We start from the raw sequence: 19,848 nt of genomic DNA, 5'->3' as shown, positions 1-19,848 counted from the left end.
TATCATGGTCATGTATTTTAATATAATAAAATTAACACATTACAAACCATCCTTAGTCCTTATTACTCTGAGTAGCTCAAAATACGTTTGCATTTTCGATAATTGAATCTAGATGAAACTCTATATATTTAAGTTTCAAGTGGCTCACTAAAATTTCAATAATTTTTTTAATATAGATATATACACACACATTTATTTACTTATTTATATGTAATTTTTAATCAATTGGTGCATTGCACAAGCATAATTGGTATATAAGAGCTTATAAAAACAAAAACCATAGTCATTGTGGTCTAAGGCTTTAAGCTCTAAGGGTTTTGCCAAGTGACACATTATTTGGTAAGTCTTTTCATTTAACCTTCCACATCTTCAAACATTTACATTAATGTCAAAATATTAATTTATTATCATGTGTATATAGGTAGATGCATTTATTTCTATGTACTAATTAATTTTGTTAAAGAAAATTATGACTCTCTCTCTCTCTCTCTCTCTCTCTCTCTCTCTCTCTCTCTCTCTATATATATATATATATATATATATATATGGGCTAGGTTTAAGTTACACCTAACATAAAACTAAGAAATGTTATACTATCTAAGAACTTGTTATTTTATTCATATTTTAATAATCTCATTGTTGTATTACATATTCTATATATGTTCTTAACATACGCATACCAATTTTTATGTCAATCAGATATTATTTACTATTCAATCCACTCATTTTTTATACATTATTTTAAACTATAAAAAAAAATTAAATTTAAATAATTGAATGATGACATGACTATTGATTTTTCATTTTGAAATTTTGCAAGCATTGAGAATGTATGAAGATTGAATGTTCAAAGTGTGTGTAAAACACCTTTGAACGTTTAGACCTCCAAATTACAAATTACCAATTCAAGCTTATTATCAAACAATATACGTGCGGAAAATGAGAATAAGCTAAAACAGAATTGATAAGACAATCTAAACCAAATAAAATCACAACCACAACAAAAATGAAATGGCAAAGATAAAGGGAAAAGATATGCAAACACAAAGGCAACACAGCGATGTGTTATCGAAGAGGAAACCGAAGTTCCCGGCGTAAAATCTCTCCGCCGCCCTCCAAGTGGTTAATAATCTACTAAAGAATGAAGTTGGGATACATGAACATCGAAAGATCCTCCAAGCCTAATCTACCTAGTGTACCTAAGCCCTCCAAGTTTCTTGCTCCAACGAGGTTACGCTAAACCTTTGTCCTCTTTAGCTTATCGGATTCCGCTATAGCTCATAGCATCAACCAATATCAATTGGTCCCTTCCTAACTACTTCCCAAGCACTAAACAACATTCTCACAGATATGGGTATAGTGAGAAAAGGATTTGACTAATGTACCTCTCAAGGATTTAACAATGGAAAGGGTGAAAGTAGAGGAATTTGGAGAATCAAAGGATAAAGATTGTGAATGAGTCAATCTTGTTTTTCTCTAGGGTTTCTCTCTCAAAATTGTCTCTAAAAACTCTCTACATTTCGAGAGTATAAGAGGTATTTCTACTGGTGTGCGTTTGGAATGTTAAAAGTTAGTTTTTCCCAAATAGAGTGGTCTGGCGACTTAACTGAGTCACGAGTCTAAGTCGTGAACTAATAGAATGGCCAGACTGAAAGTTTTGTCCTGTATTGCTCCAGTTGGTGTGACTCTTCAGCTCCTCTGCATGCATCACACGTGTGCCTCCTTTGGCAACTTGCAAGCCGCGAGCCAGCCGCAAGATCCAGTTGCGAGGCCTTGCTGAGTTGCACACTTTTGAGCTTTTCTTCACATTCTCTGATACACTATCCTTACATGATTCCCACATAAGTACAAGGTTTCTAAATGTTGAAATACAAGAAAATTGGCACGGAATAAAGCCAACAAAATGGTTAGTAAAATTCAACCTTATAAAGATAATATAATCTAACAGTGGATTTGCAAAAATTTGTATTTAATTAACAAATATTAAGTGATGTCATATTGCTTAAAGTTACACTGGGTGGAACTTGAATCTAACCCTATATAACTTTTTTTTATTTTATTTTTTATTTTTTATTTGTATAGCAAGACAAAAGACTATAGAAGCCTCTAAACAGGGGCATTTATCGAATGAAGATAGACCTCCAAAGGCCTATTAGAAGAAACTAAGTCTTTAAAGGAGGGCTATAAAAATAACAAAATCTGAGGCCATAAGAGCCACAAATCTGAGGCCATAAGAGCCACAAATTATTCTAGCCAACGCATCCTAATACTTGCTTCCATCAATAAAGATATGAGACACAAGGTAATTAGGAATTTGCAACAATAGAGACCTGCAGTCATCCACAAGATTCATCAAACGCGGAAGAACTCTAGAGCCATTAATGCAATAAGAGATCACAACTACAGCATCAAGCTTAACACAAGGGAAACCCAAGGATAAGGCCAAGCTCATACCATCCTTTAAAGCTCAAAGCTCAGCTAGAACACTAGACGCATGGCCAACATTATGAGCAAATCTACAAGACCATGTCCCATTATGATCACGAATCAAACCACCAGCGCTAATAATCTTAGGGTTGCGTAAGGAGGAACCATCTGTATTCAACTTAACCCAACCATCCACTAGAGCCTGCCAAGAAATAGCCAAAATCTCATTTAATTTGTTAATGTTACCTCATTTAATATTTTTCTATTGGTTTTATCATATTCAAAATCGTATTGGTAGATTACACATTTTGATTGTCCTTAATATGCATGTTGAATTTCATATTAATTGAATGTTATTTACTATTTGAGCAAATATTTTACAAATAAAATAGTTATTAATCTTTAATCATATTTATATTTTGCAAGTATGGAGAACATAAAGAGAAAATTTAATATCTAACTAATAATATAAATTGTTTAACTCATTTGAGTGACACATAATATTCAAATTATTTACCCAAATATAATAGATGGCGGATATATATAATATATCGAAATTAATTTTCTAGATATTATAACATATAAATGTTGCCACCCAATTTTTCACATTAGTTTGGGACTGTGAATGAAACCCAAAGCCCAATGAATTTGAGCTGGTAAATAGAAAATGTAAGAGCCACACTTGGGCCTAAGCATTTGCCCAACCTTCTTGAGTAGAGAAAAGCAAGAAAATAGGAAAGGTTGTAGTGGCCCTAGGCAGAATGCCCTTTGAGCAAGTACTGAGTGCCTGAGTGGAACATTATGCTAGAATGTAAAGAGAATACCCCGATCAGAATTGAAATCTTAAAATGTCTTCCTAATACTTTTTCACTTTATTTCTCTCTAGTGTTTCAATATCAGTTAAGTCAAATTTTGGTCATTTGCTTATATGTTTGATGACTGTGTTTTCAAATATATATATATGCTCATCCAATGTTAATGAAATTGCTGGATGATGAAGCGCTTAGCAATGTGACTAGATTTGTGAAGTTCTATATCATTCAAGCACATAGCCCATTGAAGTGGTTCCTTATGATTGGGTTAACATTCGAGAGTATGAAAAGTGCAATGATATTTTTCCCGTTGTTGAACTTTTGAATATTTAAATATGTAAACTTTGTACAGGCTTCATTACTTTTGAGGGTTCCTTCTGGCCTTCTTTCTTTTATGGTTGTTTCACAAACCAAACTACTTTTAAGGGACATGCGGCCACCATAGCATTCAAGACTATCTTTGCTTGGGGAATGAGACAGAGACATATCTGTTTTATGACTTGGAAACAACACTAAGAAACTAAATAATCAATCTTACACGTCGGTTAGTTGATTGTCCATAAGACAAATTTGTGTTATAACTTGGAAACAACACTTAGAAACTAGTAAATAATCATTCTTACATGTTGATCGAACGCCGCTAATTTTTTGAGCTCTTATTGGTTTGACAGTGATGGATTTTGGCACACAGATGATGCCGTAACATGAGCATTGAAAATATTCATGCTGTTCTTCTCTCTCCCAAAAATAGAAGAAGCTCATGATGGTCCAGTTAAGGGCCTAGAGTATAGGCTCTAAAACTTTTTTTTTTTTTTTCCTTTTTTCTTGCGTCCCATCCCATTACCTTGAAGTTCTTCCAAAGCACATAAAATACTTCCTTGCCCGGATGAGTTGTGTTTGTCTAGCCTGTCTAGGTTGATTTTCCTTTTCTTTATTTATTTATTTTATAGATAAATGACTACTGATCAGTTAGGTCCAAAGCAAAGTTGATTTTTAGTCTATAGGTTCATGCGATGTTTGTGCCTCCATTTATGGGCCATTTTTGGTTAACTTTTTTATTTATTTATTTTTATTTATTTATTTATTTTATGGTACATATAAAGCACAATTCTAATGTGTTCAATTTGGGAAAAGGAAAATGAGAATGAGACAACACACAACATAAAATTGGGATACAATGGCCACACTCCACATGGACGTAGGGCTCTACCAATGTTCAATTGTATATGGTTAATTAATTTTGAATCAAATGCAAAATCAAACTGACCAATTCCTTCTTTCAGGAAATGAGGAATGGAAAATTAATATCTAGTCAATCTCTCTCTCTCTCTCTCTCTCTCTCTCTCTCTCTCTCTCTCTCTCTCTCTATATATATATATATATGTGGGTTGGGTTCAAGTTATATACGTTCAGATAAATGGTAAATGACATTTGATTGACAAGAAACTTGTTGTGCATGTTAAGAACATAGTAAACATATAATTTAATATTTGGATTTTTTAAAGATTAATTCAATAAAAAGTTATTAGGTGGTATAACATTACTTAAAGTTACTCCAGATGTAACCTAAACTCTATCATATATATATATATATATATATAAAAGCAAAGACTTCATATAGGAAGTGCATGAAGTTTTGCTATATGACGCTCTAATTTTGCATTTAGTCTTTTTTGTTTTTTTTACCTCTTTTCATTAAGTTTTTTTATTGCTACCCAAAAGTACACATTAACTTATTTTTACTGTTATCTCATTAATCTCTCATTAATTGCCTCAACTTACATCACATAGTTCTCTCTTCTTCATGTCTTTTAGTATACCCACTGTAACATATATATATATATATATATATATATATATGATTAGAGACCTCATACAGAAATGCATGAGATCCTGCCATGTGACGCTTTAATTTTTCATTTAGTTTTTTTTTTTTTTTTAACCTCTTTTCATTAAGTATTTTTACTATTACCCAAAAGTACACGTTAACATATTTTTACAGTTATCTCATTAATCTCTTATTAATTGCCTAAGCTTAAACCACACTTTTCTCTCTTCTTCATGTCTTTTAATATACCTACCGTTTTAGTATTATAAACAAAAGCAAAAAATAAAAATAAAAAATAAAAAATAATTAAAGACTAGTATTAATAACTAACTAGATAAGGCATTGGGGAGAGATAGAGAGACATGAAAATGTTGTGGATTGTTAAATAAAACGAATTGTTTTACTATTATCAAAATAACAGGCCTAAGATTGACAAAGCATTTTTAAGAGATTGAAAGAGAAATTTGAGGGGCTATCACCTCTGTCATATTGGTCTCCCACCACCATTAAGCTGCCAAAACCCCTACGAGTAATTTTGTTTTAAAAAAAATAAAAAAATTATGGGCTTAAATATGATTTAGGTTTGGGTAATTTGGTTGGATATTTTTTGTTTTGGGTATATAAGTAGAGAAAGTATTTGATACGTAATGTAAAGTCACATTCTACCATGATTTTAAATTATCTATAAGACACATGCATACGCACTTATTCACACTATGTCTTAGTACCGCACTATCGATGAGTGGAAGACAGTGAGAAAGTTGGGCATACTTTCATTTCATAGTATGTAATCTGTGAACATAATACAAATTAGTTGATTTTCATAATCTTGTTACTCTTTTGCATTTATTTTTGGTTTTATGATTTAAAATAATAATAATAATAATCTTACCTTGAGAAGGCTACAAATGTGCAATGAAACTACAAAACTAATTTTTAATATCTCAAAATGAATATATTTCTTTAATCTACTTTAGTTTACTTTTTCTTTATAATATATGTACAACATTCTTTAAAACCGTTTTATATAAAATATTACAAAATTATCCGTGTATCACAACATGAGAAACTTACTAGTAAACTTTAATATTGTAGAACCAAAATGTTATCATTCTAAAAAAAAAAAAAAAAAAAAAAGTAAAACCTTTTTTTTTTTTTTGGGTAAGCACTAAGCATGCTAAACCATGCCAAAACAAATAGATAGCTGCTCCATTCGAATCACATTTTCCTATTTCTTTCCCAAGATTCTGAAGGCCACTTTTCTATACACTTCCTAAAGAACATTTGAGAGAAAGGAGGGGGGGGGGGGGGGGGGGGGGGNTTATATACGGTTTAACTCTAAGTTATGTTACATCACTCAATATTTCTCTTGTTGGATGCGAATTTTAACAAATCCATCATTGAATTAAATTCTATTTTTAACACTCTATATGCTTGCAAAATTTCAAAATAATCTAAGATCAATAACTATGTCATCGATCATGTGTTTATATCTTAAGTTTTTGCATTTAAAATTGTGTATAAAATATGGGCTTCTAGATCAAATGGTAAATGACATTTGATTGACAAGAAACTTGTTGTGCATGTTAAGAACATAGTAAACATATAATTTAATATTTGGATTTTTTAAAGATTAATTCAATAAAAAGTTATTAGGTGGTATAACATTACTTAAAGTTACTCCAGATGTAACCTAAACTCTATCATATATATATATATATATATATAAAAGCAAAGACTTCATATAGGAAGTGCATGAAGTTTTGCTATATGACGCTCTAATTTTGCATTTAGTCTTTTTTGTTTTTTTTACCTCTTTTCATTAAGTTTTTTTATTGCTACCCAAAAGTACACATTAACTTATTTTTACTGTTATCTCATTAATCTCTCATTAATTGCCTCAACTTACATCACATAGTTCTCTCTTCTTCATGTCTTTTAGTATACCCACTGTAACATATATATATATATATATATATATATATATGATTAGAGACCTCATACAGAAATGCATGAGATCCTGCCATGTGACGCTTTAATTTTTCATTTAGTTTTTTTTTTTTTTTTAACCTCTTTTCATTAAGTATTTTTACTATTACCCAAAAGTACACGTTAACATATTTTTACAGTTATCTCATTAATCTCTTATTAATTGCCTAAGCTTAAACCACACTTTTCTCTCTTCTTCATGTCTTTTAATATACCTACCGTTTTAGTATTATAAACAAAAGCAAAAAATAAAAATAAAAATAAAAAATAATTAAAGACTAGTATTAATAACTAACTAGATAAGGCATTGGGGAGAGATAGAGAGACATGAAAATGTTGTGGATTGTTAAATAAAACGAATTGTTTTACTATTATCAAAATAACAGGCCTAAGATTGACAAAGCATTTTTAAGAGATTGAAAGAGAAATTTGAGGGGCTATCACCTCTGTCATATTGGTCTCCCACCACCATTAAGCTGCCAAAACCCCTACGAGTAATTTTGTTTTAAAAAAATAAAAAAAATTATGGGCTTAAATATGATTTAGGTTTGGGTAATTTGGTTGGATATTTTTTGTTTTGGGTATATAAGTAGAGAAAGTATTTGATACGTAATGTAAAGTCACATTCTACCATGATTTTAAATTATCTATAAGACACATGCATACGCACTTATTCACACTATGTCTTAGTACCGCACTATCGATGAGTGGAAGACAGTGAGAAAGTTGGGCATACTTTCATTTCATAGTATGTAATCTGTGAACATAATACAAATTAGTTGATTTTCATAATCTTGTTACTCTTTTGCATTTATTTTTGGTTTTATGATTTAAAATAATAATAATAATAATCTTACCTTGAGAAGGCTACAAATGTGCAATGAAACTACAAAACTAATTTTTAATATCTCAAAATGAATATATTTCTTTAATCTACTTTAGTTTACTTTTTCTTTATAATATATGTACAACATTCTTTAAAACCGTTTTATATAAAATATTACAAAATTATCCGTGTATCACAACATGAGAAACTTACTAGTAAACTTTAATATTGTAGAACCAAAATGTTATCATTCTAAAAAAAAAAAAAAAAAAAAAAGTAAAACCCTTTTTTTTTTTTTTGGGTAAGCACTAAGCATGCTAAACCATGCCAAAACAAATAGATAGCTGCTCCATTCGAATCACATTTTCCTATTTCTTTCCCAAGATTCTGAAGGCCACTTTTCTATACACTTCCTAAAGAACATTTGAGAGAAAGGAGGGGGGGGGGGAGGGGGGGGGGGGGTGACATAAACAACAATTATTGTTTTAATTTTATAGAAAGAAGTGAGATATTCTGTTTTTGCTTTTTCAAGCACTTAAGTCAGAAACTATCAGGTATTCTTTATGCGAAATCATGTGAAGGAACAACAAACAAGTGCAGTAATTCTCATGGAGTAAATGATTCTCCAAGACTAGAATCAAACTATCAATGAAGTAGCTATGCAATTGTGCTTCAAAGCTTACAAGAACAAGATCCCTCTTTATGAGTGTTTAGTTTAGGCCCCTCATACTGTACTTTTATGACACAATTATAATATATATTTTGCATTGTGTAATCCATGCGCATTAATATAGGTTATTATTAATTTCTTAGTTGTACAAATGTAATGCAAACGTACATCAAACAAAGTATTCATGCATCATCATCCATGCTCCTACCCTATCCATCTCTCTTTGTCTCTCCAAATAAATGTTTGTAGGCTCAATTGATCATAGACAGTTTACCACAACCACATAAACACGCGTGCACTGATATCATGACAATTTTGTCATGTTCACGTCATTCTAGTCACAATTATTATAGGAATGTATCTTATGAATAGGTATTTACATTTTACACTAAAGTAAAACCAATTTACATGATGAGCAATCTTAGCTTTCACGTACAAAAAGGATGTCTTTTGAGTTTTGAGTGACAAAGGCATCTCTCCACTCATAGAGCTATTTACTCAATATGGACAAACTCTTATCGTCACGGAAATCAACTCTCTCCACCCCAGTACAAACCCATCTCTAACCTTCAATAATTGATCCTCTTACCTATCAATTCATATCTTTAAGCCTCTCAACCCCACCACCATCTCCAACGTACAAAGCTCCCTTATCCTTGAACTCTTCTGCCCCTAAGTTTAACTTCAATAATTTTAGAGACAACATTTTTCGTACTTAGTTCACAATTTTTTTATATGATTTATTGTAATTAGTATATAATAAAAATGATGTCAGTGATGATTATTTATTCTATTCTATTATTCTATTCACAATAGAACATGTTAACAGTTGTAAAAAATGTTAGAAAGAATGTTATTCCGGGTCTTACTAGTTTAACATTTATGAGAAGCATAGAGCTGCAAGTATATTTTTTATAAAAGAAAACGTAGTATTGGTCTACCTGTTTACCTACGTTCTACATCTCATTGTAGCTTATATTGCATTGACACAAAATAAAAGTGAATAGTACCAAAGTCAAATTTAGCTGCACTCTCTTTGACCTTTCTTCATGTATTTGTTTATTTCAAATGGATGGATTCTGTGATCCTTTGGGCGTCTTCTTTTCTCTCCCTTTGATGGCGTTGGAGAAACAAAAATTACATAGGGAAAAACACTGTTTACTGTGGTTGGGGTTGGGGCTTGCGTCTTTAGTCTTCCAATCACACTGTTTACTATACAATTAAAATTAGCAACGTGCTTCAATGCCGCCCTACTTAACACACTATTATTCCACGTTTAGTTGTGTAGTTTTTCAAACAATATGTTTTGTCCAGTCAATCACGCTTCTTACTAAGATCTAGAAGAAAAAAACAATTGAAGTAATCATTCCCCGTAAGAAACACTCACCTTTCATTTTCAAGACCCAGGTCTCATCTTTCTTCCTCTTCTTAAGACTTTTCTCAGTTTTCTCTCTCATTCCTCAAATATATATACATACACGGTCAGTAAATGAATTATAGATAATTGATAAAAATGTTACCCACTATTTCATGGTAGACCCTTTTGTTGGGGAGCAAGAAGTTCATTGTGGACCCAATTCAAAGACAATAAGATGAGTATGGCCTTGTGATTTGATCTATTGTTGATTGAGGATGATTAATGGCTTAGGTAGCCCTTCTATCTTACTTAGGGATGGCCATGGCCATAATCAACTTATCTGTGGGTACCCGACTTCAACAAGATTCGATGGTATGGAACATGTTTTACTTAGAGTAGTTTTAAAACCATAAATTATTTCACAATTTATTTGTCACAAGTTTGATATGGTAGACTGTGAGTGGTTAATCATTACTTACACATAGTTCTACTTTTTTTTTTTTTCACTAATCACACTCTACTATGTTACAATTGTGAAAAATTTTGTGGTCCTAAACTTTTTTCTTTTACTTGTCGTGCTGACGGATTGGGGTAGATGTGGGTTTTTTCCTTCATAATTGAAATGGGACAGGTCAAGTGTGGGCATTAATCTCCAACCTGAACCCAACTGTTAGATTAGTGTTGGCAAATTCACGATAATGTAATGATTATCTATGTTGTAATGTCAAAAACTCAAGTGTTAGTTAAGAAACCAAGAATTAGCTCAAGTCGTTGAACATTATGGAATCTCAACAGATCTTAATCGACTCTCGATCAATCAAGATATATTTTTCAATCGACTCTCGAATGAATCTCAATTGATCAAGAATCAGAGATCTTTATTATCTTAAAAGGCCCATTAAGTCAACAACCAAGAAGAAATTCGAGCCCTACGTGGAAAGGTATATAAGGGCCAATTATAGCTGACTCAAATAGATGAGAGAGCTTGTGTCGTGTATCTAGAGTCCAAAAACTTAGTTCCCTTAGTAACACCATACAGTGAAGATCACAAAGAATAAATGCAGATTGATGACCATTTGTTGAAGCCATAGAGCCACCACAGTTAGTTGCTGTGAAGAAATTTTTGAGGCAATTCAAAGACGGTTTGTGAAGAGAGATCCATATTAAAAGAGTCCAAGAGTGCTTGGAACTGTGGGTCATAGTTGTAAGTTCCAATATAGATAGGAGTTAGAAATAGAGGTCTATTTCAATCGTACATTTCAATTCTAGTGTTGGGTTTTTCTTTGGGGTTGGTAGTAACTGGTCATAAGTTGGCTAAATTGTGTGTTAAAAACAAACAACGGGTTCTAAAGATACTTCTCACCATTTTTTATATTAAGGTTTTTTATAAAAGAAAATATATATGTTGAGAAAATTAAAGAAAAATGTTGCTACTTTCACCGACTCCAAAACTTAGGAACTAAGGGTCTGTTTGGATACCGCGTATTTTGCTGAAAACTGAAAACAATAAAAAAAATAGTAAAAAATTTATTGTTCACTCTTTTTTTACTGTTCATATGCCTTGGTGCACTCTTCATGTCCTGTGAACAATGCACCAGGCATTGGTCTTAAAAAAAAAAAAAAAAAAACATAGATGCAGTCGCAGACGTGGGAAGCGCAAAACGCGCTTCCCAAACAAACACACGTAAAAATTATAAAACCAGCTTATTTTATTATTCATATTATTTTTACTACTATTCATGACCCCACTGAACTTTTTGGTACTATTCATGAGTTCTATTGTACTATTTCAGCTAACTTTTACTTTTATCTATAGTATTTTCAGTAAAAAATTTTCAATTTTAGCAAAATAAATGGATCCTAAACAGACCCTAAGGCTTACTTATTGTTGTTATTGTCGGTATTGTTAACTTTGCCGACAATGCCGATTCCACTATATAAGCCATTGATACGATCACTTAAGGCCCTAAGAAGAAGAAGAAAAAAAAAAATTTTAATTTAATTAAGCCCAAATATTAGCCAATAAATAAAATAATATTTTTTTATTAAATGAAAAACAAGAAAAAAAAAAGAAAAAAAAAAAGAAATGTTATGTTCACAATATTTTTCACAATACTTTTACAACAAATCTCAAGTCGAAGGTTGTTACAAGCTGTTATTAATGGCAAAAAAAAAAAAAATTCAGTGGTAGGTTCAAATTTGAACCAGTAACAATTTAACACCTAAGATTTGTTGTAAAATATATGGTGAATATAACACTTCTAAAAAAAAGTACACAAAAAAAAATTCACAAAATTTTTCACAGTAGTTAAGTTGGCAAACTTATATTAATTCTCACCTAGGTCCATTAATAACACCAATTTTTTACTTATCATTATCAATCTACTAGATCAACAGGTGTGAAAAGTTTTGTCAAATTTTTTTTTTGTTTATAGACTTTCTAAAAAAAACAAAATTCAACCTGGTTTATGTTAATTAGAAATAATTTTGCATCTAAAATAAGATAATAGAGTTGAAGTAATATTTTATTTTTAAAAAATTTATATTAAAATATATAAACCTCAATTTCAGTTTTTGCCTTGGGCCCCTAAATGCATCAAGCCACCCCTGTCTGCCGATCTTGGCCTCCTCCACGTCGATGCCTCCTAAGTCAAGGAGATTTATGACTCCTTCATGACGTTCACAATATTTTTCACCACACTTTTAGAATAAATCCCAAGTAGAAGGTTGTTACAATCCATTATTGATGGCAAAAAAATAATTTCAGTCGTAGGTTCAAATTTGAACCAGTATCAACTTAACACTTAAGATTTGTTGTGAAAATTATTGTGAATATAACATTTCTCAAGAAAAAAAAAACACAAAAAAATTCGCAAAATTTTTCACAGTAGTTAAGTTGGCAAACTTTTATTAATTCTTGCCTAGATCCATTACTAACACAACTCTTTTACTTACAATTATCAATCTACCACATCAATAGTGTAAAAAATTTTGTCAAATTTTTTGTGTCTATAATCTTTCTAAAAACAAAAAACAAAATTCAACCAAATTTATATTAATTAATAATAATTTTACATCTAAAATAAGATAATAGAGTTTAAATAATATTTAATTTTTTTAAGTTATATTTAAATATATAAAACATCTCAATTTCAGTTTTTGCCTTAGCACATATCAAGCCGCCCCTGTCTGCTGATCTTGGCCTCCTCCACGTCAATGCCTCCTAAGTCAAGGAGATTGCTGACTCCCTCATGGCTTTCTTCCTCGGCTTGTTACATCCGGCGCACTTGCTCTCGAGCCACACTCTCTTCGCTACTGGATGGTTTGGTTCTGTCCAAATAATTTGTGGTGTCAGTGGCACGATATTGGGAATCATTGGTAGATCTGCCTTAGGTTGAGGCAAGTACTCATAGAAGAAACGGGTTGAGGTCAAGGGAAAAATCTTTTCCCCAAGCGGATGTAGGTGAGATGAGGGCAAGTGACCCAACCCATACCCACCTCATAGCCATCCCTTTTTTGATAAACTGCCATTTCATTAGATTAAAAGAAGAACAACAGGAGGTACAACAATCTTAGTCTCGCTTCATTCTTGATTATTTATGGTGCAAGAAATGGTAGGGTGACTCTGGTCTCTATGTCAATAAGTTGCGTGACCTAAGATGAGATGACCTAGGTAGGACCCATCATAGAGTCAGCCAACTCTAGCTTGGCCACCCGCGAGCTAATTAATAGAACCATGGCCCATTGCATAATGTATGACCAACCCATCTCAAATGTTCAGTGAGGGCCTTTTTAGGGAAAGGCAAGAACATGTGGAGAAAGTGAGAAACTCTAATTGGGGATTACTTTTCTAAATTCCAAGGTGTAGACTTAAGCCTGTTGGATTCTATAATTCTATAAATCTGTGGCTTCTTGTACTTTCACTTTCACTGCTCAAGCCTAAACGAACAATAGAAACTTCGCACACAGAAACACTCACAAAGAGAAGCAGCTATGCCTAATGTTACAAAGAAGGTTTGCAATTCTAATGAAGATGCGGACCTCAGAAGAGGTCCGTGGACTCTTGAAGAAGACAGTATGCTCATCCATTACATTGCTTGTCATGGAGAAGGTCGTTGGAACCTACTAGCTAAATGTGCAGGTAAAGAACCATTCCATAACACCCAAGATAGCTTCTTGTTTCTTTGATTAAAATGATTCATCTTTTTTTTTTTTTTGGTTCCTGTTCCACTTCTTCAGGACTGAAGAGAACTGGAAAAAGTTGTAGACTGAGATGGCTGAATTATTTAAAACCCGATATTAAGCGCGGGAATCTTACTCCACAGGAACAGCTATTGATCCTTGAACTCCATTCCAAGTGGGGTAACAGGTGAATTTCGGCTCTATCATAAGCCCAAGTAGGACTCAGGACTAAAATTATACTTTGCACTGAGTAGAGTTTGGTTCATTTGTGCTACTGTTTTTAGTTTACAGATTTTGCTAATTCATTAGTTAACTTTGGCATTTTTCTCTGTACTTGTTGATTTGAAAACTCTAGATGGTCAAAAATTGCACAACATCTACCAGGAAGGACAGATAACGAAATCAAGAATTATTGGAGAACAAGGGTGCAAAAACAGGCTCGCCAGCTTAATATCGAGTCTAATAGCAGGACGTTTCTTGAAGCAGTTAGGTGTTTCTGGATGCCGAGACTGCTTCAGAAGATGGAGCAAACTTCTTCCCCTATTTCTACCTCTAATTGTTCATTGACAACCATGAATGCCCAGGGGTCTTCAGCTCCTCTATCACCCAATCCAATAGCCTCTTCCCTTTCACCCTCATCTATTCCACCAAGAAATCTGTTACACTTCGAAAGTTATCCCACTGAAAATTCAAGTTCTATCACAAGCCCAAGTATTCATTCCTCAGATTCCTTAAAAATCTCTGAACTGCCACAAGTTCCTGAACACCCAGCTCGTCCTTTCCATGCTTTCGGCAATACAGTCTACAATACTGATTGTCACTTTGCGGATAGCAGTATCTATAACATGGAGGCTCTCAACCTGGACCCTATCTCAGCAATGGGCGCCTATGAGAACTCTCTGTTGGATTGCCATATGGCTGATGGTGATTGGCTTTCTGACAACATGGCAGAATCTTTATGGAACATGAATGAAATGTAAAAGTTTTAAGGAATTCAGATGAGAGGGGCATCTTGGGTGGTCTTGTTATTTGTGAAGGCTCTACCCATAGATTATCAAGATTTTAGTCGTGAAACTGATCCCGATAAGATTTGATACTTTGTGTAACTCAACTAAAATAATTTTAGTTTGAAGGTTGTGTTATGTAACATAAAATCCATAGCAAATTTGAAGTTAACTGATGCATAGTTCATATGGTGAATTATTCTGTAATGGGGTATAGGAATATAGGAGTACTTGGACAAGACTAATACAGATGAAGCAAATGTATCTTTTTTTTTTTTTTTTGGCTGGGGGTTGTTATCAGTGCATTTTCAACAAAGTAAATGAAATTATTTGCAGCTTGACCCTATAATGCAAACCATTGGATATCGACTGTGTAGTCAACTCAAAGAAAGGATCAAGAGAAACTGACATCAAAAGGGAAGAAAAGTGGAGTCACATCTAGTTGTGGGGGCACACATATAACATTTACATGTTTCATAGGCAAGGGCGATGAATGTGGTGAAAGTGCTATTAAATAGGAATTGGCCAAAAACGAGAATAAATTTTTTTTTTTCTTGATATAACAAAATATTAGTAGTAGATTACAACCATAATTTCTCCATTAAACTTGTTGCCCTAAAAGAAGAGACCTCATGTGAGAAAGCACGAGATACTACCAAGTGGCACTTTTTATGTAAAGAGAATTGAAATATTCTCAAGATAAGAACAAATTAAATATTGACTTTTTATTTCATTTGGTTCAATTTTTTAAGAATTTTCTAATTAAAAAATAAATATTCTCTATAACCTTTGGTTCATGTTTCAAGACTCTTCATCCCTCACACATACCACAAACCTCTTTGTATTTTAATTCACCATTTTCACCTTTTGCACTTCTATCCCTTTATATATACTTACCTGTAACCCTTCGTACCATCCCATGTCAAATACACAAAAACCAAAAACGATATCATTTACCTCTAATCTTTCGAGCTCTCACATTATTGTTTCATCTAATCCTACCCCATATAAGTTGGCTACAACTAAGGAGGGGGGCTTGCATTTTATATTGAGTGACAACAACAATTACTATTTTGATGTTAATGTCAAACGATGTGGATTTATGAGTTTTATAAATGATGTGATTGATTGTGGGTGTCTAGGATGTGTATTTTGTTTTAGAATTAAAGAGAAAGAGAAAGACAAATTTTATATAAACTTTAATTTTATAATATTCCTCCAAAGTTTTTATTTTTATTTTTTATTTCTCATCACTTCAATTGAATAATTATAATGAATATGTGTGTACAATTTATAATTGTTGCTTTTTATGATGAATTCATTAGAAATAAAAATCTATAACAATTATACTATAATACTTGTAGGGGTAATAGGCCTAGAAGAACATATCTATGTACATATTAGGCCAGGGGCCCAATCCAAGGACATTAAGTAGTCCGAGGACAAGTAAACACTTTCATGAGAATCTATGTTAGTAAGTGAAGAGATGAAGTGTGATCATGATCATCCAAAAGGGCGGTCTGAGGGTGAATGCTTCCTCGGCTGGGCAAAGCCGAGGTCAAAGGATGTGGTCTGCCCTTAAGAGTAACGTTCCGGACTATTCCATGGGTAAGGATAAGTATCAGGAAGAAACCAGATAGAGGAAAGCTATGAAATATCTAAGGGAAAGCTGCTACCACCGCATTAAATGCTCTGCAGCTAACCATCTGGTCGCATTTAATGAGGAAGTGATACCTAAACAGTAATTTTCAGCCTTACAGCTGCTATCCAAAGACTTCAGAAATGTACTGATGGGACAAGGATCCACACCAGCAATCTGATCTGATGTGGAGGGTAGAGATGAAAGGGGAAGATAGTATAAAATAGAGGAGAGGCCCTGAGAGAAAGGGATTGGAGAATTGAGAAAAAGACACTGTAGCATTCAAAACTGTATTTGAAACTAGCTTCAAGTAATCTCTACAAAAACTGATCTTCTCGGACTGTGCCAAGGACGATTTTCCTTAGATAAATCCAGTCTATTTTTGCTTTATTGTCTACTGGATCCATTGTAATCGTGACCTAACTCATTATAACCTAGTTTTCCAACCCACTCTCTATAAATTTATTCTACTGGGCTCTTTGGGCCTAAATCCTTTTATCATTTGGGCATAGGATACAAACTGTGTCCTTACAATTGGCGCCATATGTGGGAAAACCTTGTGTGATAGTGAGTGTAACAGTCAGCTATGGTGGGTTCAATTCCAAACTGAGAGGAATCCACGGGGTCCCAATGTCAAGATCATTTTGTTAATCTTGAGCGCAGAAGGGACTAGGAGGTTAGCGTGCATACCACCCATACTAGCAGGAGCCAGTCTCGAAGTGGGAGCCACCTTTCTCATGAGGAGAATACCAAAGCCATGCTACTGGAGATTGATCATTTGAAGAGGAAGTTGAGCCACGAATGGCGAAGGAAAACCCCCTCCAATTCTAACTTCTCTTCTGACAATGAGGACGATGGTAGTTATAGACCCAGATTAAGGACTCCTCCTAGTGAGTCTTTCTCGTATGATGAGGACTACCACCATGAATGCAAAAACAAGAACTCATCTTCCAAAGGCCTGGGAAATGATGCGATGAGCAAAGCACTCAACCAAATTTTCAAATCACCTTTTACACGCAGAATTGAGGGAGGGAGACCTCTTCGGCGGTTCACCCAACCCACGTTCACCATGTATAATAGTCGAACAGACCCTGTGGAGCACGTAAGCCACTTCAACCAGAGAATGGCTGTGCACTCCAAGAATGAGGCCTTGATATGTAAGGTATTCTGTCCAGCTTAGGACTAGAAGCAATGAGATGGTTTGATGGCCTAGGTGTAGGTTTCATTGATTCCATTAAGGAGCTCACCTGAGTGTTTGGATCTCGTTTTATTACATACAGCAAGGTTCCTCAACCATTAGATTCCCTATTGTCCATGTCTATGCGAGAAGGGGAGACCTTGAAAACGTACTCAGACAGATACTGGGAGATTTTTAATGAGATCGATGAGGACTTTAATGACGTGGCTATACGGAATTTTAAGGTTAGCCTGCCTATTAAGCACAATTTGAGAAAGTCCTTGACTAGGAAACCTGCTAGAAGTGTACATCAATTCATGGACCGAATTGATAAGTATAAGCGAGTCGAAGAAGACCAACAACAAGGCAAGGGGAAGGGTAAGGTTATCCCTCAGGAAAGGAGAGATTTCAGGTTGGACCACTAAAACAATAGCAAACCTCGAAGGGATTTCGCTGGGCAATCTAGGTCTATGGCTCCTCAAGTAGTGAACACGGTGTTCTGAGAGCCTATACATCAAGTCTTGGAGAAGATTAAGAATGAGTCATACTTCAAATGGCTAAATAAGATGGGAGGAGACCCCATGAGGCACAACCAAAGTCTTTATTGCCAGTATCACTAGGAACGAGGACACACCACCGAGGACTATAGAACTCTGCGGAACTATCTAGAGCAACTAGTCAGAGATGGAAGCTTACAAAAGTTTTTGTATCAGGCCAATGGGTAGGGACACCAAGCAAGATCAAGGGCTTAGGGGAATGCTTCTTCAAGGCCTCCTTTGGGCACAATTAATGTCATCTTTGCTGTTCCTGGGAGAATTAGTTCCCATCCCTCCAAGTTGATGTCTGTGGCTCGGCTACCTTCCGAGGACTCTAATTCTGAGTCAAAAAGGGCTAGAGTGGAGAATCGACTAGCGTTGAGTTTTTCAAACGAGGACAAAATTAGAACCATACAACCATACGATGATGCTTTGGTGGTCACCCTCAGGAATGGAGGGTATAATGTGAAGAGGGTACTAGTAGACCAGGGCAGTGGTGCAAAGATTATGTACCTTGACTTACTCAAAGGGCTGAACTTGAGGCTTGGGGATTTAACAGCCTATGATTCACCTTTGATAAGCTTTAATGGGAAAGTTATCATTCCAAAACGTCAGATTAGACTACCTGTGCAAGCAGATTCAGAGGTAGTGGAGGTGGACTTCATTATAGTGGATGCTTATTCTCCCTACATGACCATTGTGGCAAGACCCTGGCTCCATGCCCTGGGGGCTGTTTCTTCTACCCTGCATTTGAAGGTAAAATACCCATCCGAGGACCAGATTAAAGAGCTTTTTGGGAGTCAATCCATAGCTTGGCAGTGTTTAGTGGCTGCAATTATGCACTAGCCTGAAGCTGAGTCCTCAGCCTCTGTTGAGGGGGGCTCATAGCAATCAAGGATTCTGGTCCTATCTACGAATGCGGTGTTGGAAGGGGTAAAGTGTGAGAAGATGGAAGAAATTGTTATAGATGATGATCCAAAGAAGTTCTTTCAAGTTAGAGCTCAGCTGCCTCCCCAGGAGAAAGAAAAGTTGATAGCGTTTCTTAGAGAGAACATTGATGTGTTTGCATGGAATGCTTATAAAGCTCCTGGAGTGGATCCAGACTTCATTTGCCATAATCTGAATGTCAACCCAGCTGTCCTCCCTAAGAAGCAACCACCTCAGCGCTCACCTAAAGAACATTCTGATGTTGTCAAGGAGGAGGCAAACAAGCTTAAGCAGGCTGAGGCTATTAAGGAAGTGTTTTTCCCTAAATGGTTGGCCAATACATTGTTAGTAAAGAAAAAGAGTAGGAAGTGACGAGTATGTGTGGATTAAACAGACTTAAACAAGGCCTGTCCAAAAGACCCCTTCCCTATGTCTCAAATTGATCAGCTAGTGGACACAACTGTAGACCATCCT

The 19,848-nt window shown here is 34.4% G+C and overlaps 1 protein-coding gene across 1 annotated transcript; it reads left to right on the top strand.

Annotated features, from left to right (window-relative positions):
• The first annotated feature begins 13,105 nt into the window (after positions 1-13,105).
• Positions 13,106-15,245, top strand: LOC112040952 (MYB-like transcription factor EOBI). The gene is made up of 3 exons (XM_024073872.2): positions 13,106-14,050; positions 14,149-14,278; positions 14,447-15,245. Exons 1-3 carry the CDS (start codon positions 13,903-13,905, stop codon positions 15,069-15,071), a joined length of 903 nt encoding a protein of 300 aa, XP_023929640.1. The 5' UTR covers positions 13,106-13,902; the 3' UTR covers positions 15,072-15,245.
• The last annotated feature ends 4,603 nt before the right edge of the window (positions 15,246-19,848 follow it).

The sequence above is a fragment of the Quercus suber genome, unplaced genomic scaffold, assembly GCF_002906115.3.
Source record: "Quercus suber isolate HL8 unplaced genomic scaffold, Cork oak 2.0 scaffold_121, whole genome shotgun sequence".
In the NCBI taxonomy this organism is placed as follows: domain Eukaryota; kingdom Viridiplantae; phylum Streptophyta; class Magnoliopsida; order Fagales; family Fagaceae; genus Quercus; species Quercus suber.
The sequence above is the reverse complement of the archived record's forward strand: the minus strand, read 5'-3'. Positions and strand labels throughout refer to the sequence as shown.

What these genes read in the sequence shown, in the direction of transcription:
- LOC112040952 (XM_024073872.2), top strand. Translation starts at nt 13,903, where the DNA reads ATGCCTAATGTTACAAAGAAGGTTTGCAATTCTAATGAAGATGCGGAC. An exon ending in CCTACTAGCTAAATGTGCAG is followed by an intron (nt 14,051 to 14,148) that starts GTAAAGAACCAT and finishes CCACTTCTTCAG; the next exon opens with GACTGAAGAGAACTGGAAAA. An exon ending in CATTCCAAGTGGGGTAACAG is followed by an intron (nt 14,279 to 14,446) that starts GTGAATTTCGGC and finishes TGAAAACTCTAG; the next exon opens with ATGGTCAAAAATTGCACAAC.